Source organism: Lutjanus erythropterus, chromosome 4, assembly GCF_056507025.1.
Source record: "Lutjanus erythropterus isolate fLutEry1 chromosome 4, fLutEry1.hap2, whole genome shotgun sequence".
In the NCBI taxonomy this organism is placed as follows: domain Eukaryota; kingdom Metazoa; phylum Chordata; class Actinopteri; order Lutjaniformes; family Lutjanidae; genus Lutjanus; species Lutjanus erythropterus.
The window spans coordinates 35,538,370-35,563,612 of NC_139320.1; the positions used below are offsets into that span (position 1 = coordinate 35,538,370).

General features: G+C 40.2%; 1 protein-coding gene across 1 annotated transcript; it reads right to left on the reverse strand.

Moving 5' to 3' along the window:
• Positions 1 to 1,132: 1,132 nt before the first annotated feature.
• igsf10 (immunoglobulin superfamily, member 10) lies at positions 1,133 to 22,387 on the reverse strand. Its single transcript, XM_084717807.1, has 10 exons — positions 22,272 to 22,387; positions 21,655 to 21,954; positions 18,361 to 18,490; positions 16,852 to 17,242; positions 14,083 to 14,841; positions 11,763 to 13,547; positions 8,955 to 10,514; positions 7,276 to 8,179; positions 4,345 to 4,711; positions 1,133 to 3,591 (listed from the first exon to the last, which is right to left on the reverse strand). The coding sequence occupies exons 2-10, from the start codon at positions 21,870 to 21,872 to the stop codon at positions 2,041 to 2,043; spliced, it is 7,665 nt and encodes a 2,554-aa protein (XP_084573933.1). The 5' UTR covers positions 21,873 to 21,954; positions 22,272 to 22,387; the 3' UTR covers positions 1,133 to 2,040.
• Positions 22,388 to 25,243: the final 2,856 nt, after the last annotated feature.

The window sequence follows — 25,243 nt, forward strand, 5'->3', positions numbered from 1 at the left end:
CACAGCAAGTCATAGCATTAGTAATGACGCCTTGCAAAAAGGAACTTTTAACCTATTTTAAATGTGCTTCATTACAGGCGATTCACAACTGGTGCAGTTTACTGAGAAATTGTTTCCAGTTGTTGCCCTTGAGGCACAGGGTATTTGTCTTAATGAATACACTTAAAAATGACTTGTAAGCATGTGGGACAAAAAAAGAATGTAAATCTGCAAACAGTCACCAAACAAGTGTCCCACTCTTACCATCTCTCAAGGACATGAATTCACAATTATTAAGTATTATTTTGTGTTGTATGTAATGTATTTCTATATATTCTTAGAAGATAACTGTGGAAACAGCAATATTACATGAAATCAATTACAAAGAGATTCACATAATAAAAATATATGACTTTGTTCCCCTTTTCTGTCTCAACGTCATCCACGACCCCACAGTTTAATTTGCAGGAGGGCAGTAAAGTCAGCACACAATCACAAACAGAAAGCAAAGGCTCCCCTGTGGTCCTGCTCTTTGACGAGCTGGGTGAAGAAAACTATTTTCACAGCTGGACAGTCAAAACTGAGTGTGTCTGGAAGATTTCTACTGCAGCTACAGCCACAAACTCCTCCTGTAAGGTGGAGAACAACTGGATAATCCTAATGACCGCCGTTACAACAGCATTACACTGGCCTTACTAACAGCAGATTTTTCTGTACCTTGAACAGTGAAATACTTTATTTCTAGAACTGCAAAGATTAGTCAGACCACTATTTTGATCACTGATTAATCATCCCAGACTTTTCTCAAGAAACATTTGTTGGTTCCAGCTTCTGAAATGTGAGGATTTGTGGCTTTTTTTTTTTGTGATTTATGACAGTAAATGAAGAGTTGTTGGGTGTTGGACTGTTGACTGGACAAAAGAAGGAATCTGAAAATATTACTTTGAGTTCTGGGAAATTGTGACAAACATTTTCCACAATTTTTTGTATTTTTACAGACTAAACAATAATCATGAAAATAATCAGCAGATTAATCTTCAATCAAAATAACTGTTAAATGTAGCCCTTTGTATTTCATATACATATTACATTTCTCCTTTAAAAGACTTTGGTATATCAGATACTGTAGCACAATAAAACATTAAAAATGACATGAATCTTTACTTTTTAATTTGTTTTCATCTCCCATACTTTGATAAAGTAGATACTACAAACATACATACATACTGTATTATTACAGATTAGCATAATGTATAACATTACTGTTAATTCTTGTGTACAACACAATAGACTGATAGAGTGTTTTTGTATTTTTTGACCAATGAACTTCATCTTGAATAGACATAGAGGAATCTGCTTTAAAAAGTTATCAAAATATAAGAAGTATAATAAAGAAATCTGATGTAATTCTGTATGAAAGCACTGTACCATCCATGCACACATGTATCCAGTGTAAAACAAGCTATATATATATATTTTTGAATAAACGTATTTTCTTCTGCTGTGAATTTCAATGTATTCCTCTTGAAAGACCTTTCACTAAAATCTCCTCTTGATGTCTTTTTCAGTTGTTGTCAAAGGACAAAGAAACATGTCATGACAGACACAACTTCTGGCTAATGTATAACGGGAATTAAAGCCCTCTTGGGAGCCTTTTTTCTTTCTCTCAATCTGTTTCACAATTTTTTTCTCCTGTATCTGCTGTAATAGTATCCCCGGTCAGAGAAATCACTTTTCTTTTAGTCTGACTCTGCACTGGCTCTTTGGCTCCCATGAGAACCGCCCCAAATGAGAACCACCTATGAATTTCCAGACCCCCAGTTCCAAAGTTACAATAACAACTTTGTAGCTTCAGGGTGGGTTTTTCAGTTAATGAAGCACATTTTTCCCTTTAAAATGTCTGTTTCCTTTCTCTTCTTGTGCTCTGTTTATTTCTTTAATCCGCATTTGTCACCTCTTTAATAATATTCCACACGCCGTGATACACACAAATCCACATGTGGAAAAACTGTTCATGTTTACACTTGGATATTCCACTGTCCTGCCTCAGTTGTCTTTTTCTCACACAACGCGTACATATGTGGCCTTTGAGTCTGTGCCCAGGTGGTTCTTGGCGAGGCACTTGTACGTGCCAGAGTCTGAGGCTGTGGGCCTCTGAATGATAAGCGTGCCCTGAGGGTGGAGCAGTTCGCTGCCCATTGGCCGGCCCTGTTCTGCTGCTGACAGAACTGAGTGATCTGGCAGCTCCCAGGTAATCTCCGGCTTGGGGATCCCAACAGCGACACAGTTGAGCTGGAGAGGTGTGCCAGTCACTGCGTTCACACTGGGAGGAAGACCTGATGTGATCCGTGGAGGGTAGGCGATGATCACAACAGGGACAGTGAGCACAGCCTCGCCGGCATTGTTACGAGCCCTGCAGACATAGTTCCCTCGGTCGTGTAGAGTGGTATCGTGAATAACCAGAGTGCCATTCTGTAGTAGTTTGTAGCGCCCGAGGATTTGAGGCCGAGTGAGTGTGTGTCCACCAGGAATGGTCCAATAGATGGTGGGTCTGGGACTGCCATCAGATAAACAGTGAAGGAACAGAGGTTCTCCAGACATGCTGCGTATGATGCCTCGAGGTCTTGTCAGGATGTAAGGCTTCTGCCCGATATCCAAAATGATCAGCTTCTCTATGTAGCCCATGAAATTCCTTGCACCACAGCGATACTTCCCCGCATCTTCTTTTTGAGAGTTGTAGATTATGAAAGTCCCATCGTTGCCTAGGTGGTGTCGCGGGCCTCGGTCGGGTCCACCAGTAAACTGTGTGCCGTTTGGCAAAGTCCAGATGATCTCTGGCATTGGGTGTCCATCAGCAGAGCAGTTCAGAACTGTGGTTTTCCCAATCCGAGAAACGATACGTTCGTTGAAGGGGTTCTTGAAGATTGGCCTTCGGAGCATGCTGGTCACCTCCAACTGCACCACCATTACAGCTTCTCCTCCATCATTCCTTGCCACGCAAATGAACTCTGCTGTATCGGTGGGACGCACGTTACGGATCTCTAAAGTCCCGTTATGGTGGACGTTAATCCTGCTGCCAAAGTATGGCGCTGACAGGAAGATATTATCAGGCATAATCCAGGTGATACTGGGAGTGGGATCGCCTTCAGCCTTACAGTCAATGAATTTCCTGGAGAATTTAGCAGCAACATCTTTGATAACAGTCCTATTCTGCTGGTGGCCATTGATCACTGGTGGGTTCCCATCTATATCAAGCTGGTAGACTTTTCTATTTTCACCAGCAGGGTTGCGAGCCATGCAAACATACTCTCCAGCATCGATAACCTTCACATCCCTGATATCCAGAGAGCCGTTGACGTGCATTAAGTAGCGCTCATTAGATGCTGCAATCACATCGTTGGTGGGCAGCATCCACAGGATCTTTGGTTTGGGCTCCCCGAGTGCTTCACAGTCGAAGCGGATGTTCCCTCCTGGCTTCACCCTGGCGTAGGTCTGGCTGGGTGGACGTATCCTTGGGGCAGCAGTCACCACGCTGATATGTACGTGCATCTCATCCTTGCCCACCTTGTTCTCAGCGTAGCAGGTGTAGTCCCCTTCTTCTGAAATACCAACCTGGAGAAGCATGACACAGTGATGTAAATCATTTTGAAAAAGGTTTTTCATGTTCCAGATTAAATTTTGGAAGGTTGTTAAGGATTTAGGCCTATGCTTGTACTAAATGACATTGTACTAGTCCTGGGTTGCAAAATGTCTTGTGCTGCTCTGTTTATAGAGTCGTCTAAAGCATTCTATACTGCTGACCATCAGTAACTCTTAAGGAAACTTTCTAGTGTTGGTTTTGATCCTGTCAGTTGCCTGTGGTTTGAAAATTACCTCTCAAATAGATCACATTATGTTAAAATGGGTGATGTTTATTCTGATGTTATAAACATAACTTAAGGTGTTCCACAAGGTTCATTATTAGGTCCCATTATGTTCTCAAACCTGTAAATTTCATCTTTATACAGATGATACAGTTTTATAGTCTTATATCCTTCCCCAATCTTAAAGGGCCTTAAACTTGGACTCTGTGCCACCACTATGGCTTCTCAAAGTCCTTATCTTAGATCTTGTTTTAATTGATTGTAACTGCTTTTATCCATACTGTAATTTTAACTGTATTTATTTAATTACCTTCTCCATATCAGGTTTATTATCATCTTATTTATTTTCTCATCTTTTATTGTCAGCTGTTTGTTTGCATGCATTTATTCACATCTTGACACCACTGTAAATGAGAATACTTCCTCAATGGTCCTTTGAGGTAAAATAAAGGTTTAACAATAATTAATGTTTCATGGAGGGAGATTACATGCCATTGTATACCTGATTTAGATAGAGAGTTCCATTATCAAAGAGTGTATAGCGACGTGCTCTTCCTCCTCCACTGCTGGCGTCAGACTGAAGAGCGCTGTTGACCACCGTACCGTCCGGCAGACCCCAGGAGATCTCTGGCTTTGGTGCTCCTGAGGCTTTACAGTCGACCTTTAAGTCTTTGCCGTAGGGTACCTGTTTCTTTCCATAGAGCTTTGGCTCAATCTTGGCTGGCTTCATTGTCACACTGACCCTCATGAGTTGGAGATCATCGCCAATTTTGCTTCGTGCCACACAGAGATAGTCTCCAGCATCTTTATCGCTCACAGTGTGAACAATAAGCGTGCCGTTATCCAGGACCTGAATCCTGCTGCCCATCCTGGAGAAAAACATGACAGAAAATTAGAGACTTAGAATTGAATAAAACTTGATCAAATATTAAAAGTATTAACTGTAGTGTGGGGAAAGGACAAATGACACATAGAATACTGACATATTATTACACAGACCTGTTGAATACTTGATTCTGATTGGTCAATTATGGCAGTCTAAGGTCTGTCATTTCTGTAAAGCAGATTTATGCCATTATGATTAACAGACTGCTGCTATAAATAATGTGTTGGACACAGTTCTGATCATGGACTTTAATAATTTGTTAACTCTTTTGTCTTTTTTAGTGAGTAGCCATGCAATAAGTGGGGTAAAGTGAGCGGGTCATTTTTTTAAGTGATTCAAGACCCATCTGGTCTGTATTGGAATCCTATACCACCCTGTTGGGGATTTTTTTCACAATAGCAGCACAGTCACTTTACATTATTGCTTACATATTATCCCTCTTTTTCAACACGATCATACCTTACAATATGCAAGATTTGTTATTATTAGTATTGGAGAAAAAAAACCTACAGGGTAATTCAAGACCCCTGTGGTTTGCGTCAGGATCCTGCACCACCCTATCAGGGTTTATATTGTAATAATGACCTACTCACTGTAAATCATTCTTTACATATGAGTTACTGTATTGTTATTAAAGTGGTATGTAAAGAATGCAGATACTACCATCCATAGGCTATGCTATTTAAGTGCTATGCAAATAAAAAATTAATGCTAATATATCCTCAGAGGAGTTCATATAGTTGTATCTATCTGTTTGTGTGTTTTCTCCAACTTATCTAGGTAAATAATGGCCTGATCGCATGGGTTTTGCTGTGCGCTCCAACAGGAAGAGACTATTTTTTACCATGTATGTAAATTACTTTGAGAAAGAAAACATTTAGTAAAATTAGATTCTCTACAGAATCTGTGTCTTGTGCTTTCACACACTACAGTCATGTCTTTAATAGCAGTAAAGGATTTTTATATTAAAGGGAAATAAAAAAAAACATTTAAAAAACATGGGACCATTGTGGTCGCAAAGAAAAATGCTAAAGTAGTTAAAAATTAACAATAAAAGCTGCATTAACTCCAATGTGCTTACATCAAACAAACATGCACATAAATTCTCTACGGAGGTTGGAGAGGCTAAAGATTTAATGAAGTGACCACTAAACAGAGCCAAGGCAATGAATTAAAAACACTAGCACTGCGTTGTTATGTTTCTTCAAAATAACAAGCTTTTTATGTCTTTCTTCAGATGTTTTGTACTTATGTTGCACGCAAAGAGGCAAGGCACACCAATTGTTTACAATTGTCATACAATGTAAGAAAGCCAATATTCTTAAGGCGCTGTCCTGTTTCTCTGGTTGGTGATCAAAACATAAACTGTTCTGCCATTTTTATTTTTTAGCAAATATTTGTCTTTTGAAGAAAACTGAGAATATGCAGGGTTTATGGAGACGTTACTGAAGCTGCTTGTAGCAAGTTGGTGAAGCTTCAGAGTAAATATGGCTTGTCTTGTCAGGGCAAAATATTTGCGGTTTGCAAGCCGCTGAATTTACCTTTTTTTTTTCTGTTTTGTGTGATCAACAATGGGTTGTCTGTTGAATCAAGGCTTTAATCATTGTGTATTTTTTTCATTTTGATGCTTTATCTCAATATGGTAAAGCTATCTTATTCTCTAATTCCAAAATGTATGGGAAGAGTAATCATCACATCAAAAAACAGTCTAGATCATTCTGTACATGAGATCAGTGGTTTTCAAAGTAGGAGGCTGGCCTCCCTGCAGGGGCTCTAAACAGATTTAAGGTAGGCTCAGTCAATGGAAGAGAAAAAAATATTACATCAGTTATTACGTTAGCTTTCAAAAGGAGATCATATAGAACAGCCTAAATGCAGAGTGCAGTGCAAAGTGTCAGAACCTGATAAATGCGTTTGTGTATTTGGTGTAATCTGAGGTTGTGTCAAACAGTAATATTAGGCTAACTTGGCTCTATTGTTGCATAATGCTTTGTAACATAATTATGATCCCATAGGCATCCAGGAATTTAATGAAACTAAGCAAGAAAACTAAGGGGAGGGGGGGTCTTTTATCCAAGCTTTGTCTGAGGAAAGGCCCACAGTCTGAGACTTTGAAAACCCCTGATTTAGGGGGATAAACCAAACAGTCAGTGCAGGAAACCAAAAATTTAGAAATATGGACCTCTGAACAACATGTTAAAGTAAAACAGAAATCTTTCTTTGCAATGATTTCTTAAGATGTTCTCTTGTTCTCAAGCTGTGCAGAAGAGCTCAGCTGTTGTCCAAGTGTGCCTGTTTCCAGTTCAAGTTATATTTGCAAATCCATGGACTTTAGATGCTCAGTGTATGAACTGAGACACATTACTAAATCCTGACGTGAAGCATGAAAGCAAAAGTTTTGTACGGCCTTCAAGCTTTTCAGAGATGTTTTTGTCTATTTTGTAAAAAATGTTAGCTGTATCTGTCTTAGGTTTTATTGATAAGTTTGCTGTAAGTGCGATCATCTATTCTTCTGTGTATCTCTGCAACTGATGAAGACATGTTTACCTGTGCCACTGGTCCACCACAGCTTTAGAGGGCAGCCTCCAGATGATCCTTGGCTTAGGGTCTCCTGTAGCTTCACAATTCAGTCTCAGCTGGTCCCCAAAGAACAGCTCTGTCATGCGCTGGGACATCTCAACTATCTGAGGTGCAGACTCTTGGTTCTCTACTGTCAGAGTCACCACCCTTCTCTCTGAGCCAGTAGAGCTGGTAGCGATACATTCATATTTCCCACTGTCTGCTACAGTCATATCCTCAATGTGGAGCGTTCCATTCTCAAACACTGATATCCTCCTGTTACTGGCAGCTCTGTTGGATCGTACCATTAAGCCATCGGGGAGGACCCAGTGAATAGTAGGCTGAGGGCTGCCTTGGCCGGTGCAGGGTAACCACAGGTTTTGGCTTCCACCTGCTTTCACCTGCTGCCGTTTCTCCTCCATGATGCCTGGTGGAGCTGCGACCACCTGCAGTCGGACCGTAGCAGTGTCAGCTCCAGCTGGATTGCTGGCGATGCATTTGTAATGACCTCTGTCATAAACAGACACCTGCTCGATGACCAGAGTCCCCTCAGCAGACACTGATACCCGTCCCTTCTCTGCGTTCTGACCCCTGACCTGGGTTCTGTTAGCCAGGATCCAGGATATCATGGGCGTGGGCCGACCCTCCGCTTTACATTTCATCTCCACAGCATTTCCTGCATAAGACTTTATCTCACGCATCTTTGGCTCCAGGATGCGTGAAGGGTAGGCCACCACAGAGAGGGTGACAAGAAGTTTATCTGATCCATGATCATTCTCTGCTAAGCAGAGGTACTGGCCCCGGTCCTTAATGTTGGCATTCTGGATCGACAGCGTCCCATTACTCAACACCTCAAACTTGCCCATTCTCCCCTTAATGGTAAAGGTGTTTCCTGAAGGAGAAAGAAAGGTTCTTCTAAGAAACATTAAAAAACATAAAAACAATATACATTACTCACATAAAAAAAAGATTCAAAGCAACTGTGAAAACACCAACTGTCATGTAACTTCTTAAAACTTCCTTAAGCGTAGACTTTTTTTCACAGCAGCCATTTTTTGTTACCAATGAGACTAATTAAGATTCTGTTCCATTCAGGTCAAACAGGGTCAGAGTGCTGCTACTGTGCATGCTGGCTCACTGTAAGGCTCTACTACACTAAATGGAATGGGACTGTAATCAGTATCATTGGTAGCATCTCCGTTTACACAACTGTTTCATATTGGTATGACTTCTGTCAAAAATGTGTGTTTTCTTTTGTTTTCTATTTGCTGTCTAGTTGTTAATGCGTTAACTATGTTATTTAAATTAATTTTGTTATTACAATGAGAAAAGTTATTTGTAAACTAGGTGATGTTTTAAGGATTTCCTCCAGTTTTTAAAGTAATATTTATTGTACTTTAGCCATGCCCTGTGCTATCATTTGTTATTATTGTATGTTCTGCTTGCGCTCCATACCAAGTGATGATGCTCTTGAGCCACATAATTAAATAAAATGAAAAAAAAAAACTAAAACAAAAAAAAACAGCCTAATAAACACCATAATAAAATAAGATAATAATAACAGTTTGGGGAACTAGTTCAAATGTGGATTGTTTATTCTGTAGTCATTACACTGCACAATCAACATTACCTTCATAATGATATAATAAACATAATAGTTTTTGTACCTGTGCTTGAGGAGAAACGTTTCCAGGTTATGGTTGGGAGAGGGTTTCCAGCAGCCTCACATGGCAGGAAAGCATCTGAGTTGGACAACACGGTGAAACTTGCTGCGTTGCCGCCAACTATCTTCGGTTTGTTTGTCATCACCTTTGTAGTGGGTTCAAAGTCGGCAATAATGGTCGTGCCTATGTTGTTGTATGGGGCTGGGGTGTTGATGTGTCCTTGCTCAGCTGTCAGGATGGTCATTGTGTCGAAGGTAAGACCTTTATGCACACTGTCTCTGTCTCTGGCACCACTGCTCTGCACGGTGGGTCTGACTCTCCTCATTGGTGGCCTACGAGTGACGTAACCATTGTTCCTCTGCGATGGCGGTCTGATGTTGCTGTGGACTCTCGTAGCAGCTGTTGTGTAAGGCCTTTTCATGGTAGTTGGCATGAATGTGGTGGTGGGGGTGAATGTGGTTGATGGGATGGAAGACGTCTCGATTGAGTCAATGTTCTCATATAAGTTAGTTTCCTCCTTTGATGTTTGTTCAGTTGAAACAGCTACTATGTTTCTGCCCTCATTCCTGAACGGTGTGTACAGGGGTTTGTAGAGAGAAACAGTACGTGATGGTGGTGTTGTCATCTCCAGTGTTGTTGTTTCTATAGCTGTTATCTCTGTGGTTAAAGCCTCAGTGGTGCTGGTAGGATGTAATTTAGTGATTGCAGGTCTCCTGAAGGGTCGCCTTCCCCTAAATGGCCTCCTTCTCCGCCCTTGGCGTCCTCTTGTCCCTCCAGGCCTTTGTCTGACTACAACCCAATTATCAGGTACTCCTCCAGACCCAGATGACGCAGCTTCATCAGGATTTTCAACTGAAGGTGGTTTGACAGTAGGTGGGGAAGGTAGAGTCTGTGATTCTGGAGGTGTTTCAGCAGTGGTAGAGGACCTGGAGTAATATGATGAACTGGTTGTAGTTAGATGGTGAACGTTGGGTCCTGAAGTTGTGAAGTCGAAATCTGCAGAGGGAAAATCTCCATAGTCATCATCTGAAGAGCCATCTTTGTTACCTGTGTGTCTGGATGGGGGTAGAGTCTCAGGTTCAGCCAGTGAGTTTGCTGTGGTGGGAGGCGTAGCAGCAGGGGTTGTGGTTAAAATCGCTGTTGTAGTTTCGGGTGTAGTGGTAGTAGTAGTTTTTGGGGTGACGAAGGGCCTCCTCAGCCTGCCCAGTATCTTTTCTCTCTCTCTGCTTCCAAACAGCCTGTTCCACGGGATTCTTCCACGGATAACCTTAGAGGCAGTTCTAGTAGTGGCGGCTGTGGTGGTCATGACTGGATCAACTGTTGGGTCAAACTCAGGAGCATCAGCAGAGGTGATGTAGCCACTGGAAATGTCTGGTCTTGACTCTGTCTTGGCGACAGGGGCATTTGAATTGACATAATAATTTGTGGTTGGAGCTGCAGGTTTTTGCGTAGTGGCAGCAGGTCTCTCTGTTCTGTGTAATGATGAACTGGAGGAAGCTGTTGGTTTGACCACCTGCAGATCAGTGGCTGCTGTCTTCTTTTTGTCTTCATCACAGTCACAGTCTGAAAAGAAAGGAAACACAGAAAATATAAACTAAAGCAGCACACATTAAACCATAGGGGTGTAGTAGTACACAAATTTTATGTTTCAGTATGTACCTTGGTTTTGGGGGCATGTTTTGGTACATTGTCAGTACAGCAGGGAAAGCCAACTTTAGTTGAACAAAGCTGGCACACAGTTTGACATTAATCTTTATTCATTTTCACTTTAACTGACTAGACCAACAACACTACATGAGCATGACTGGCCCTTAAGCAAACTAGCATGCTACATCTAATATTAGAGTTTCAGGTACTTTTTTGACTTTTTTTAAATTAAAAATTGTTCAGTATTTCCCAAGTTTCAGCACTTTTTGTGGGTTAATACAGGTGTGTTCACACAGCAACTGAAGTGACTTTTTGCCCACGGGTGTGTGTTTGTGTTCAGTCCAGACTGACTGAACTGTGCACTCAACAGACTCTGGTTCTTTCTTCTGTTTTCCTCCAGTCTCTCTCTCTTATTTCCCCTCTCCTATCTGTATGTCTGTGTGCATTTATGAAGTAAAGTACGTTGGATCAGAGCAGAATCTGATGTGGTTATGTTTTTATTCACTCAGAAGCTCTGGCTCTGCCCCGTCTCTCTCCTCCAAATCTCCCCAGGGCTCAGCAGCTGTCTGTTGGTGGGTGGAGGCTATGTTCCCCTGCTTTGCTTCACTGTAAATTTGTATGCTCCTTGGGTTTGTATTACTTTGCCACAGCATCCTGTATGTCCAGGGTTAATGTCCCTTGTCCTAACGAAAACTGAGACAAGGGACTAAAAATATATTATCTTAACAAAGTGATCTATTCTACTTCACATACTAAACATAAAACAACATGTGTGTTCATACTTTAAGGGACAGCTTTCCTCACACAACTTGGCTTCAACACCCCACACTGCCCAGCTCAAATTCTACACTGTCTCTAGGAGAGTATGATTTGACTTTTTCATTTGATGTAGCGATAAAATCATTGCACTAAATAGTATCACCAAATCGCATTTTAAGAATTGCAATACATATCAAATTGGCACCCAAGTATCAAGTGTATCATCCTAGTAGACATATAGATGATGTTGACAGTTTTGGTACCAAACTGAGGAAGTCACATACCGATCAGAGTATCCTGTACTGTAATGGTTCAGGATGAATACAAGGACTGTTACACCCTTACTGAACAATGACGTAACAACTTCACAGCGGCTCTGTTTGCTTACAAAACAAGGTTGATTACCTGTGGTCAGTTCAATTTTATACGGCACTGTGGCGGTCCCTTCGCTCTTCACTGAGGGCTGTTTGAGTTTATTGATGAAGGACTGTATGTCAGTGATCCTGCTGGGTTTAATGATCCTCCTGCGGCCTTGGAAGGTCCTCCTGCGTCCCCCTCCTCTGCCGTTCTTGCTCGGGATGATATGGATCTGCTGCCGGGAGATGATGGTGGATCCTGCAGGCAGACGTGGTGATTTTATTGTTTGGGTGGTGTGGAAGGTAATCTCATCTTCCTGCCTCTCTGTGGTGGTGACGGCCGTGAATGTTGTCTGGCTTTCTGGGTCTGTTGATGTGTGAACTACGAGCTCCACCGGACCTGGACCATCCTTCATTGGAGTGACATTAGGGTCTGTGGTAAATGAGAGCGCCGACCAAGTGGACGTCTCTGGCTCTACAGGTTGTTTTTCAGAGAAATGGAGCTGAGTTTCTTGTGACGAGTCTGTCACAGTCAGTTGGAGAGTGACTGGCTTGGTGCTTCTTTCCTGGGTGTTATGCATATAAGGTGTAACTGCATCACTTTGACTTTCACTCCTTTCTCTTGGATTGTTTGTGAATGTGATTGGTGTAGAATCTGACTGCATATATGACTCTGTTGTTACTGTGTTTTTATTTTCTGCCTCTTGACCTAAATCAATGTGATTGCTGACTGTTTCCATGCCAACAGTTTGATCAGCCTCTGCTGTTGCTACATTACTACGATGTCTGTTCTTTTGCCCAAATATTCTGCCTTTCCGCGGATTTTCTGTAGCTGGTTTGACTATCGTTGGCACAATAATGAGGTGATCTTCATTTTGATCCTCCCCAGAGCCCAGTTCACCATCACCAGAAAGACCAGTGTTTGAGTCTACATACTTTTTCTCTGTGGCAGTCTTTACTCTTGATCCATATTGAGCCTTTTTCATAAATTCAGCAAATTTCTGTGGGTCCACTCTCCTGGAAGTTTTATCAAAGACTCTACTGCTCCACATGCGTCTGTTGCTGACTGGCCCCCTCCTTCTCTGTCCTAGTCTACCCCGAGCACCTCCTCTACCACCTCTACTACTCTGCCTGAGTCTGGGGTAAGGTCGATCCAAGGTGATGGTCCTGGATTCCTGGCTAGTTCTGTCATAAGGACTGGAGGACGGGAGTTCATTAAGGGTGTTTCCAGCCAAGCTAGGGGTAACCTGGTTCTCCGTTTCCATTCCTGAACCCTCACTGTCCAGAACTGTTACAGTCTCAGGCTTTTCTTCAGTTAATGTCACTTGAGACACAAGCAGGTCAACTCCAAGGTGATTAGCAACCAAACATCTATAAAATCCCCTGTCCCTTGCTGTGAGACCCTGAATCTGTAGGGTTCCATTCTCATACACCTTTCTGTTCCCATGAGACTTGTCCAGCACCGAGTGATCCGGGAGTATCCACTGGACCGAAGCCTCGGGACTCCCAGTGGAGCTACAGTCAAAAACCAGATTTTCACCAAGTGACCTTGAGAGTTGGACACCGTTGACCTCAACTTCTTCGACATCAGGGGACAGAACCGTCACCCGAAACATGAGGATGTCTGCATCCAGATAGTTTGTGGTGATGCATCGGTAGACGCCTGTGTCAGAGGCGTCTGCACCCCGTAGAGTGAGCTTCCCTTCAGCGGTGATGATGATCCTCCTGTCCTCACTGGAGTACGGAGCTCTGACTTTACTCCCATCTGGTAAAATCCACTCCAGCAAAGGTTTTGGCTCGCCCTGGATTTGACAGTTCAACTGTACCACACCACCTGTGTTAAAAATAAAACAAATATTTTATTACAGTGACTATTGCTAGTAGATTGTTATCATGCACCAGTTATATGGATAGTTTGGATTATCTGAAGTGGGGTTGTATGAGGTACTTATTGATAGTCAGCCTGTTACCTACAGTAGATGGTGGTCGGCATGTGCCCAGTTAGGAGAGGCAGAGAGGAGTACCAGCAAGGAAGCTAAATAATGTACTGATGTGGAAAGGGTCAGCAACAAAACATTTTTTCACTTCTTAAAAAAGGTTCATCTAAAAAGATCAGTATCAGTTTATGTTGCTGACCCTGTCACAAGCATTTCATTGCTTAGCTTCTGTGCTCGTACTCCTCTCTGCTTCTCCAAACTGTGTGCATGCTGACAGACATCAACATTAGTTAATACACTGAATATCAACAGCAGCTCTTTCAACCTCACTTCAAATAATCAAAACTATCCCTTTAAGAGTTTAATTGTAGGTCGATGTAGACTGAAGTGAAGGTCATATCAGTTTATTAAGAATTACTCTCTGACTCTCACCTACAATGACAGCATGTTCAGTCTTGGTTTGATTATCTCGCTTGATCATGGTCCAGGAATAGCGGTCTCTCTTTGGCGACTTGTTTTCCACATGCATGTTGACCACCGACTCGTACTTAATGTGCAAAGTAGAGAATGTGGTAGTAGTGCGGTCAAGCTGGAAGCTCACCTCTCCCTGCATCAGCCATGCAGGAGATGCTTTAATCTCAGCCTCAATGTTTGTGTGAATTCCTTCCTCTCCCTCCTCTATTTTCACCTGACTATACCTGTACACCATTTCTGGACTTCTGGCTAGCATTAAGCCTCTCTCCAGTCTCATGGGAGAGTCACTGTAGGCAGCAAGGATCTGCCACAGCTGCTGTATGTGTTCATAGTCAACGTTACACACCAAATATGTAGTAATGCCAGTAGTAAGTAGGGTGACATTGTTTCCCTCCTCCTCCTCCAAGGTTTGAGTCAGGTTCTCGAAAGCAGAGGGTCTCTGGACAGTGCAAGACAGACTGGCATCATTATGAAACTGGTTGGTCAGGTTCATTTGTATGGAGCCTAATGGGGCGATAAAGTCCTTGGGGGAAACTGGAGTAAAGTCGCCCTCATCCACGTTGATGTTTTTCTGCTTCAGATGGGGTTGGATCCAGGGTTTGGCACAAGTGAAGGCATCACTGGGGAGAAGGGATAGAGGTCTGTTGTGAAAAGGGGCAGGACTTTCACAAACTGGACACAGCTGGCCTCTCCGGTCTCGCTTGCATTTCAGCACACCTGGAAACATTTAAACCAAATGGTGTGGCGTTCAGTTAGCTGCATGTAAGAAAAGAACATTTACAGTTTCCACATTATGGGCCAGCCAAACCAAAACTGATCAGTAAAACTTGTGAACCAGAAAAGAGTTGCATTACCGAACAGAACTGTAATTTATGAGTTGAGTTTTACATCAGCCAGGTTATGAATTAAATATAACTCTTGTTCTTCTGTGTATTTAATGTTTTCTGTAGGCCTCAGAAGTAGATATGATCTGTGCCTCCAGTGATGCCTCTGCAGATTTATATGTTTCTCTTGGATATGCCTTTAGTTTGTAGGAGAAAAAAAACACACCACTTTAAAAGTCTGAGCAGAAAAACTTATTAAAGTATTAAAGCAGTTATTAACTTTACAGATGTGTCTTATTAAAGCTTTGAGCACATGTGACCTCACAAAGGTTTAAATCAAGTTTTTTTCTGCATTTATGCAAGACTAGTTGTTAGATTAAGAAATAATCCTTGGTCCTGGCCCAAGTGTCATTAAATGACATCCTGTTTAGAGGAATGAAATGACAACTATTTTGAAAATCAGTTAATCATTTTGAGTCATTTTTGTCTTGATGTGAATATTTTCTGGTTTCTTTAGTCCCATTATGACAGTAAATAGAATATCTTTGTGTTTTTGACGTAACATGACATTTGAGGACATCACCTTGGACTGTGGAAAACAATTATCAACATTTTTCAGCATTTGCAACCCCATCCTGTTTATGGGGCTTTCTATCAGAAAATGTAGATTGAAGTATGGTCATCTAATTGGCATGCTAACACACCAATATTTCATAATAGCTTAATAAAATCTGGAGGACAATATTTAATCTCACCTCAATGGTTTATCAGGTGAATATAACTTAGGAGACATTATGAGTAAAACTGGCTTATGAGGTTTTAAGGTTTTGGTAGAAACATATAATTTGGTACCTATCTCCTTTTTTCTGTAATTAAAATGATAGGTTTAATTAATAAATCAAGATTAATTAAAGGATATATCTTTGTAATTTATAACACTTTGTTAGAATATACACAGACTACAGTAACAATAACAAAGGTTTGGAACAAAGATAGTTCTGAATAATCTATAGACAGAGTTCGGAGGAATGTCTCTTGACATCACAGAATCTAAATCATAAATTGTACCCTATGTGATCAGAACCAAATGGGGACAAATTTACATATCACATGGGAAAGTTCATCAGCTAAAAGCTTCTGGGAACAAATAACAAAACATCCATCAAAAGCATGTGTCTCAAATCAACTGTTCTCCAGAATGTATGCTGTTAAAATGATGATTCAGGGCAGGAGTTTAACCATACTCAAATACAGCTGTGGTTAACAGCATGAACTGTTGCTAAAAAGATGTTGGCAATTAGGTAGCAACCATCGCACATGCTGTCTATTCATTATTGGAATCATTTTTAATAGAGATGTTATCTATGCAGCTTTCAGCTGCTAGGGTGAATGGAACAGGACAGGGTATGCTTGACGCCAGGAAGGAGGAACTCAACGCAGCTAGAAACATGATATAAATAACTGCTTTTCATACAGTTTTTTAATTACTATGCAACATATTTTTTAATTTAAATCCTGATATAGAACGGGATTTTGAGGAAAAACCCATGAGGAAGGAGTGTGTGTAACTGTACTGCATCCTGTCCTGTCTTTGTCATATTAGTACAGCTGTAGTATCACTGAATGATGAGTTATGAAGTCATGAAGAGAAGGTTAAGAAGTATTTTTTAACTGATTTTATTATTTTCTGATATGATTTACCTGTTTTTCAATTCGTTGACCTGATTTGTTGATTGACCTGCAAGCCTTTTGGAAAATAATATACAAACTCTGTCACTCAAAAAAAAAGAAAAGAAAGTCCTTAATTAAAAGAGAAAAGGCTCTCTTCCCATGTAAACATGTTCCAGGCTCACACCTCACTAAATGCTTTCAGACTCTTCCAAAACAAACACACACTTCCCACCTGTGTTCCTCTGCTCCCACGCTGAGAACCACTTCATACGGCAATCACATGTCCACGGATTACCGTGGAGGAACAGGTTCTCTAACTGGCTGCAGCCTGAGAAAATATCTGCTGGCAGAGTGGTGAGGAGGTTGTCTGACAGGTGGATGTTTCTCACCGAGGACACCTTGAACACCTGGCTGTGCCTCAGTGTGATGAATGTGTCTGGGTGGAGCTGCTGGAGGTGGTTACCCTCCAGATGGACCAACTGCAGGTTGGTGAGGCCGAAGAAGGCCTCTGGGCTGATGAACTCGATGTGGTTGTGGTCCATGTGGAGTCTCAGCAGACTGTCCAGGCCTTTGAACGTCTCTTTGTTGATTTTCTTTACTCTATTAAAGGACATCTTCAGGACCTGTGGGGACATGATTGAGAAGTTGTCATATTGATGTTTGAAATGTTAACTTAAAGGGATAGTTTGACTCCATATTTGGAGTATTAGCTACAGCAGGGATTCCCAGACTTTTTCATGTCAAGAACCCCCACAACAGATGCACATTAGACAATGTCCAATTTGAGAGCATTTTTTAGTTTTAAGGAATTGCTTCAAGTCTTCATAGTTGATTTATCATCAAACTAGGATCATGATAAATCACAATCAATCAAAAACTTCCATAACTTGTGATAAAAATTAAAAGATTCTATTCATCCTTTTGCTTTGGTCTCCCTTCAACCTATTCAAGGACCCCTGTTGGTCCCAAGAACCCTGTTTGAAAACCACTGACCTTCAGTAGATGGTGTACTAACTGACTGTTTTAGGTGGGCATTTTTTTTTTTAGTTGGCTAAAACATATATTGCTGCAGACACTGTCCACGGCAGTTTATTGCTTTGCTTCCTACACCAGCTCTCCTGCTGCTTCCCCAAACTGTGGGTGTGCAGACTGCTATTTACTGCAGCCAGTACACTGACTATGGATAAGTACCTCATATAATCAAATAATCGAATAATGCAAACTATCCCTTTACGACTCTTATGTTACCACACAATAACATTTTTGAGAGAGTGAAAAGAATTTATTTAGTCTGGAATGGTGCAAGTAATCAGTTATTGGACTGCATCCTTTACACAAATAACAGCAGTGAAATATAATAACATCTACTTCAAAAGCCCTGCAATGATGCTCCATTTGCAAAGATTTTGCTATTTATTTTGTTAGGACCATGCCAGAGAGGAGCTGAAGCAGCTCAGATTTCATTAGATTGCATTATGCTGTTGCTGATATGTTGTCAATTTGGTATAAATCCATTTATTTGAATATTAAACATCAGTGGCAGTAAAAAACAGATTATCAACAATAAGAACATATCCTTTTTCCATAGGGCTGAAATTTCAAGTTACACATTTTTTTTTGACGTGTGTCATCATGTTTAAGTATTGAACTTAACCATAGGATGCAGGTAGGATTGTACTCCAATATTACAGGACAAGTCTGTAATCTGTTCAAAACACATATGACAAACACATGATTTTACCTGTAAAGACTTGAGGTCTTGGAAGGCTCTGTCTTCAATACTGTGGATAGTGTTGCTGTGCAGCATCAAGAGCTCCAAGTTCTCCAGTCCTGACAGATCATTTTCTCTCAACACAGTTATACTGTTGTACCTAAAATCAGAGAAAAGAAAAGAGACTTCAGCTTATTAGCTCAAAGGTACCACATATGGTTTTATGGAAGTTAATGAACACTGAAAATCATTTAAGGCCCTGCACACCCATGCATGTTTTTTTCAATATGACAGGGCTATGCTGGTAAATGATGTCATCATAATGCATGTTCTTATAAGAAACATAAGTGGGTTCAAGTTGTTGGACCGTCACAGGCGAGAAGAGTTTAGGATAAGTCAATTAAACACAATCATGCTGTCATGAGAAGCAGTCTAATCAGACAAATAAGTGAAAACACCTGTGTGGGGGAATTACAGGTGTGTATCGACTTTGATACTGACATACTGATGGTCAAAGCTGGGCATAATGTTCTTCATTCTAACAATTATTATTTCAATCATCACTCCCTTTGACAGACAATATCCAGTATTACTAAAACCCGTCCAGAGTCTCTTAAATGAAAATACCTCAATTTGTTTTTTTAATCGCTGTCAATTATTTATTGATCTCTTACTTCATCGTGCATGTATATGTAGAAGAGCCTGACCAATATGTCAGCCCAATAAGGGCCTGATATGGGACGAACACAGATATATCAGTATTGGTGTATATGTTTACTGAGCTGCACCAATATGAAAACTTTTTTCAACAGAATATATATAAAGTAGGAAAACGATGCTTGAGGTGATTTAGATTTACCAAATGGTGAAAATGGACAAGAGGAGCTCCTTGGCAGGTGTAAATTGAAAATACATGTTTCTTCTCAGTACTGAAATATTCAGCAGTTGACTGATACTGAAGAGTACCAATGTTTATTTAGAGATTTTGTTTTTATTTATTCTTTATTTTCTAAGTGCTCATTTCTACAATTGGTTGGCAATTATTTAACATGTTTAACAATACTTAACTTCAATATTCTTTAATAAAGTTATTTGTTTAAGAAAGCTGCCCTCTGAGTACTTTTATATAGTCATATTGGTGTAAAATTGATGCACAATCCACACAAAAAATGTCTATTTTCATTCAAGCTCAAAAATTCATTAGTCAGTCATCAGCAGTCAGTGATTCTTTCTCCTCTAAAATGTGTATTGGTAATTGTCACAGTCCCAATAATTCCAACACAACTGATTTTGTTTCCAGCAGCCATGAGGATGTAGTTTGAGGTGTGGAGGTCCTGTACTCCCACACAGGTGTTTTGAGTTGAACTTGCTGATCAGACCTCCATTCAAGTTAAACTTGGGTGAACTGGGAATCGTACAAGGTCAGGACAGTTAATACACAAATAAAAAAGGGCCAAGTTTTCCCGCCCTAACACGTAGACCATGCGAGCCACTGAACCAGCATGCTTAATAGCAGGCTGACACTCCTAAATGGAATGCAGCTATTTTTAATGTTATTAATTACAACTGTGCTAATCCTGCCATGGCATGTCAGAATATCTGCAGTGAAAATGACAGATGTTCTATTCTGATCTGACCTCACCTTAAGAAGAGGTCACATCAGGCTCATTAACTCAATAAACCCCTGAGACTTCGCTGCGCATCTTAGTGGTAAGGTGCATTAAGGTAATTTAATAAGATGATAAGATGAGGATTGAAATCATTTACTTAAGCAACGCTTAAGCTTTATAACGCTTAACGCTTCATATTCTATTTGTTCAATATATTTGTACCGCTGCTGTCCTAAGAGCACCACATTTATTTCTAAAAAGTCAACTTTTCATGAGCTCAGAAAAACATACTTATTTTCAGCTTTGTGACAAACGCATTTTCCAGCTAATCCAAGAGGTTTTTAAAGGAGTTTATTTAGCTTAAAAAGTAGGAGATTATTCTCAGCCCCCAAAGGAACACTTCATCCTTCAGTTTATCAAAAACATTCAAAATCAGCAAATTTGGAGACACGTGTTTTTCACTGGACAGGGAGGGCATAGGAAATTGGGTCCTGAACACTAACTAGTAACTAAAGCTGTCAGACAAATGTAGAAAATTAAAAAGTACAATATTTGTCTCTGAAATGTAGTGGAAGTAGGCCTATAAAGTTGCATTTAATGGACATACTTGTGTAAAGTAAAAGTCCCTGTAATTTAAGTACAGCACCTGAGTAAATGTGATTAGTTACATTAGGGTGACGAGATGTCACCACTTTCTGGGGACAGGTCACCAAAAATGGGGACCGTTCCTGAAAATGTACCTGTGTGTTAAATAAGATTGAATTGGAGGAAGATTGATGGAGATAGAGGAGGAAATGTGACAATTTATTATTCCAAATAATGATCATGAGATAAAACACAAAAAAATATGCATGCAATGGAAATCTGCTGGACCAAAGTGTATTATTTAATAGCGTAGTATTTGTTATTTACGATTGGAGAAGGAGAAGAAGACCACGGCACTGTAAACTATGATTTTCTCACACAGTTCACAACGTCAGGCTACTGGTTTTCATTTCAGAAATCTGGTCACCTTAAGTTACCACTGATAAATTGTCTGCATGCAGATTCACACTTAGCATGAAGACACACAAAACTGGACACCCGACTCAGGACCAAAGATCTTTTTCATAGCAGCCATATTGATCTGAAATAGTAGGTTAAACACAGGTGTTATCAATGATACTAATTAAAGACCTGTTATGTAGCAGAGCCTTTCTGCTGAGCGAACAAGCACAACAGCAGCACCCTGACTCTGCTAAGCAAACCTTAATTAGTGAAATTGGTAGCACGTGTGATTACCCTACTATCTCGTTTCAAATAGCATAGAAGCTAACAGGTTGCTAACAAGGTGGGACTTTGACTGTTAATGTTACCTAGCAACGGGAAGCTGAGCAGGGAGGCTCACTTAGTTCCACATTTAAAATTTGTGTTATAGCTAAAAAATGTCTAGGTTAGCTGGTTAAAATGGGTACTGGTGGGCTTGTTGACCTACCCAAATCAGGAATTCAATGTAAGCAAGCTAATTAGCCGTTAATGGAAAATTACTTCCACATGTTAACTTTTATTTTTTACGAACTACTACTGCTAGTGATGGTGTTTAGCTTAGTTAGCTAGTTTAAACTCTTAAAGGTAGCTAACAGTAGTTTCTTTGAAATGTTATTCCTACAGTCTGTGGTTTAAACTTCTGCTCTTCCCAAATCTGCCAGAACCTGGAGAGAAAACGAAAGCTCACCCGAGGTTAATTCTTTCCACAGCTGGCTGGATGTGGTCAGGTATTGCGGTCAGGTATCTGAAAGTGCAGTGCACCTCCGTGGGGACGTAGCAGGCGCAGGATTGAGGGCAGTCGCCGCTCGTCGGAAGCACAGCAGCAGCCAAGAGCAACAGCAGTCCCTCCAGCAGCAGCAGCAGCCACCTCCGCAGGTATGAGGAGCTGCAGACACACGCACCCATCGCGCACGGGGATGGATTGAGCTTCAGCTACACGGGTAGACAGGAGGGCTTGAGTTTGTTCTGAACCATTAATGAAACCCACCTGCATGGAGACAGAGAGACACAGTGTTGAGCCTTAACTTATTCCAGTTAGGAATAATAATAGAAGGAGAGACTGAACAAACAATACATTTTATCAGATAGGGCGGATGAATATTTTTTCAATTAAGCTTAAAACTAAATTTGCATCACTTCACTCAACTAATATTCGTAATTAAATATTTAGCATATCGTAATAAAGTCAACCAAAAATATTTTTGCATGCACACTCTTATACAAAGATGGAAAATATTGTATAAGTGTAATAACTATCAGACAACTATTTAACCCCATAAAAAAATGATCTACAGTTTCCTTTACCGCACTTCAGCAGCTGCAGAAATTTCGGATCTGCTGCACTTGCAGGAATGTAGAAATCCAGATCAAGGAGTAAAAGGTCCACATTCAGTGTGAGTAGTTCTCCGGTGAGATCCCTCTCATGAGTCCAGTGTGTCTGAGGCGCAGGGGGACGGGAGTCATGTCTGTGTAAGAGCCTGCCGCTGCACACTTTTGGTGTCCTCCGCCCCCCTGTACTCTGTTGTACTGTAATCCCAGAGTTACTGCAGCCATGACATACGGGGAGGGAAGTGCTCTGCTGGAATCACCACTCATCTGTTAAGCGCCATTAAAAACACTGAATCCTTCCTCACAAGGGGGACAAGAGTGGAATTATTAATTGCTGCCAAGGCAATAATGTTTGCCTTATGTGATTAAGTTTTAGAAGTAGGTCACCAAATTATTTTGCACACAAGCACAGTTTAGAAGAGGCATCTAAATGCGTATTAGACATTGCTCCCAAATAATTTTAAGATTTTCACTTGCTCTTAACATTATTATACTAATAAATAGTACATGATTCAGTTTGAACATGGTATAGTAAGTACATTGAGCTTGTCTAGACCGCAAACTCTTATGTAGACTCTTGGATGAAAGCACCATTCAGGCCCAGTGATCAAGGACAAATGTGCCACAGACTACCTCAATAAGCATTTTACTTTCTTGAATCCTTTATTGTTTTTATTTATGTGTTTTGTTTTTGATAAAAAAGACAAAGCAACCATTATGCTAGGCATGTGGGTGTCAGTTTCTTTTTTGTCTTTCTGCAAAATCCAATTCTTTTCACTGCTTTGTTGAATTCCAAGAGTCCATCTGTGCCCACACATCAGCATATTTAAAGGAGTAGACTTTTCCTTCACATTCTGCTGTTGGTAGTAATGGTATCAAATACAATATGTTACAGTATATTAGGGGTGGGCGGTAAGGCCTAAAATAATAACAATAATACTTGTGGGGTAGTCAGCAATAACAATATTCTTGACCATATGACAAAAATACTGAAAAATAGTTTTGGTGTAGAACTGACAAAAGCTGGATATATGAACTTTAAAGGTTTATTAGTGCTTTATTACTGTTATATAGCACCTAGAGCTGCAATGATAAGTCAGTAAATTGATTAGATGATTGAAAGAGAATTGGTTGCCAAGGATTTTTAAAACTGAAACTGTCAAGTCAGTTATTTTTCAAGCATTTCTTTTTTCTAGCTTAAATGTAAGGATTTGCTGCTCTTCTTTGTCATTTATGATAGTAAATTAAGAGTCTGCGTTGTGGGACACTGTGATGAGCATTTCACTTTTTGGACATTTTATAGAATGAAGTGAAGTGAAATGAATCAGTAATGAAAATAAGTTATAATAATTGATGCAGCACTAATAGTCCACCAAATCTTTAAATTTGTGTCCCTTGGCATTATTATTAGTGTACCTTTAATTAGATTTAAAGCGCTGTATTTTCTAGTGCTTTTAGATAAAATTATATTTTTTGAAATTTAATTTAATTTATTCATTTATTTGACGGGGATGATACATGTAGGCATTGGACTTGTACTCTGGGCTTTTGTCCCTAATATAGCTTCTTCTTTTTTTTTCAAATTACAGCTAGCGAGTAAACTGATCTCCAGCTTATAGTTTGCATGTTGTGTATTTGTATGTGACTCACTAAACAGTATTCATGAAACCACCGCTGCCACAAGCTGTCTTTAAATCATAGAATGTGTGTTTTAGCCTCCCAAATACTATGGTATGTTCTCTGTCACAGAGCTGCAGTTTTACCGTATCCACATTGTTAAACATAAACAAACATACACACAGTTTGGACACTAATGCATGCACGCAGAGACTCATAACCACATGCACATAGAAACAGTTGTACATATAGAAACATATGCAGAGTTGGATATTTAGAATGCACAGACTGTTAATGACTACAGTATAACCTTTCAGCCATATTTGAACCACAGACAAAAAAGATATCAGTTAACTTTGTTTCAGATGTGTGAGTGGACCAGTAATTTGCATGGAACGAGGGTTTATGGGGATCCCTTTCATCAGTTCCTTCAGGTCACAAGTGGGGTTGGCATGTTCCGTCGCTTGTGTCATCCATGTTGTTTACTTGAACATCTGGACAACACACCAACACATGTGGACAACAACTTCTCTTCTCTTCTCTTCTCTTCTCTTCTCTTCTCTTCTCTTCTCTTCTCTTCTCTTCTCTTCTCTTCTCTTCCACAAACACCAACATTCACAGTGAAAATGACTATTATTGCACATGTATAAAAACAGTCTAGATATTTCATTAACATATTGCAAGTATACAGTCTGTATTTCATTGACACATGGCACATACATAGAAACTGTCTATAATTGTACAATTTGCACATTTCAAATGTATATGTACAATCCCAGTTATTGTATATAGTCTTTCTATTTATCTATTTATTTTATGCTTTATGTGTTTATTTTTATTTGCCCTTGTGCTGCCACTTTTTACGCTGCTGTGCTAAATCGAATTTACCCTAAAGGGAATCAATAAAAGCTCATCCTCTTCTCTTCTCTTCTCTTCTCTTCTCTTCTCTTCTCTTCTCTTCTCTTCTCTTCTCTTCTCTTCCTCATTGATGACTAAATTAAATGTTTCACACCCAAATATAAGTGGTTTTCTGCAGCTCTTGGTACTGTAAATGAAGAGTAATGCATCACTCACTGTGTGGGTAAGACATTCTTTAAATGTGTTGATGTGTTACGCTCGAATTACCAACAGTGATGAGTGCAGGCTATTAATCCTGTCTTGTCAGAGGCTTATTGACAGCCACACATGTGATTCACTTAGCAACTTTCATAACAGTTGGTGTTAGTGATTCTCTATTCTCCTCTCTGCAAGCTAATTTTGATACAAACAACTTAATTCAATTTTGCAGGATTTCATGCCTATTTCTAAACCCCAATCAAAGTGGATTTGGT

What these genes read in the sequence shown, in the direction of transcription:
- igsf10 (XM_084717807.1), bottom strand. Translation starts at nt 21,872, where the DNA reads ATGGGTGCGTGTGTCTGCAGCTCCTCATACCTGCGGAGGTGGCTGCTG. An exon ending in GTGGGAGCAGAGGAACACAG is followed by an intron (nt 14,842 to 16,851) that starts GTGGGAAGTGTG and finishes AAATGTTTCCAG; the next exon opens with GTGTGCTGAAATGCAAGCGA. An exon ending in TGAACATGCTGTCATTGTAG is followed by an intron (nt 13,548 to 14,082) that starts GTGAGAGTCAGA and finishes TTTTTAACACAG; the next exon opens with GTGGTGTGGTACAGTTGAAC.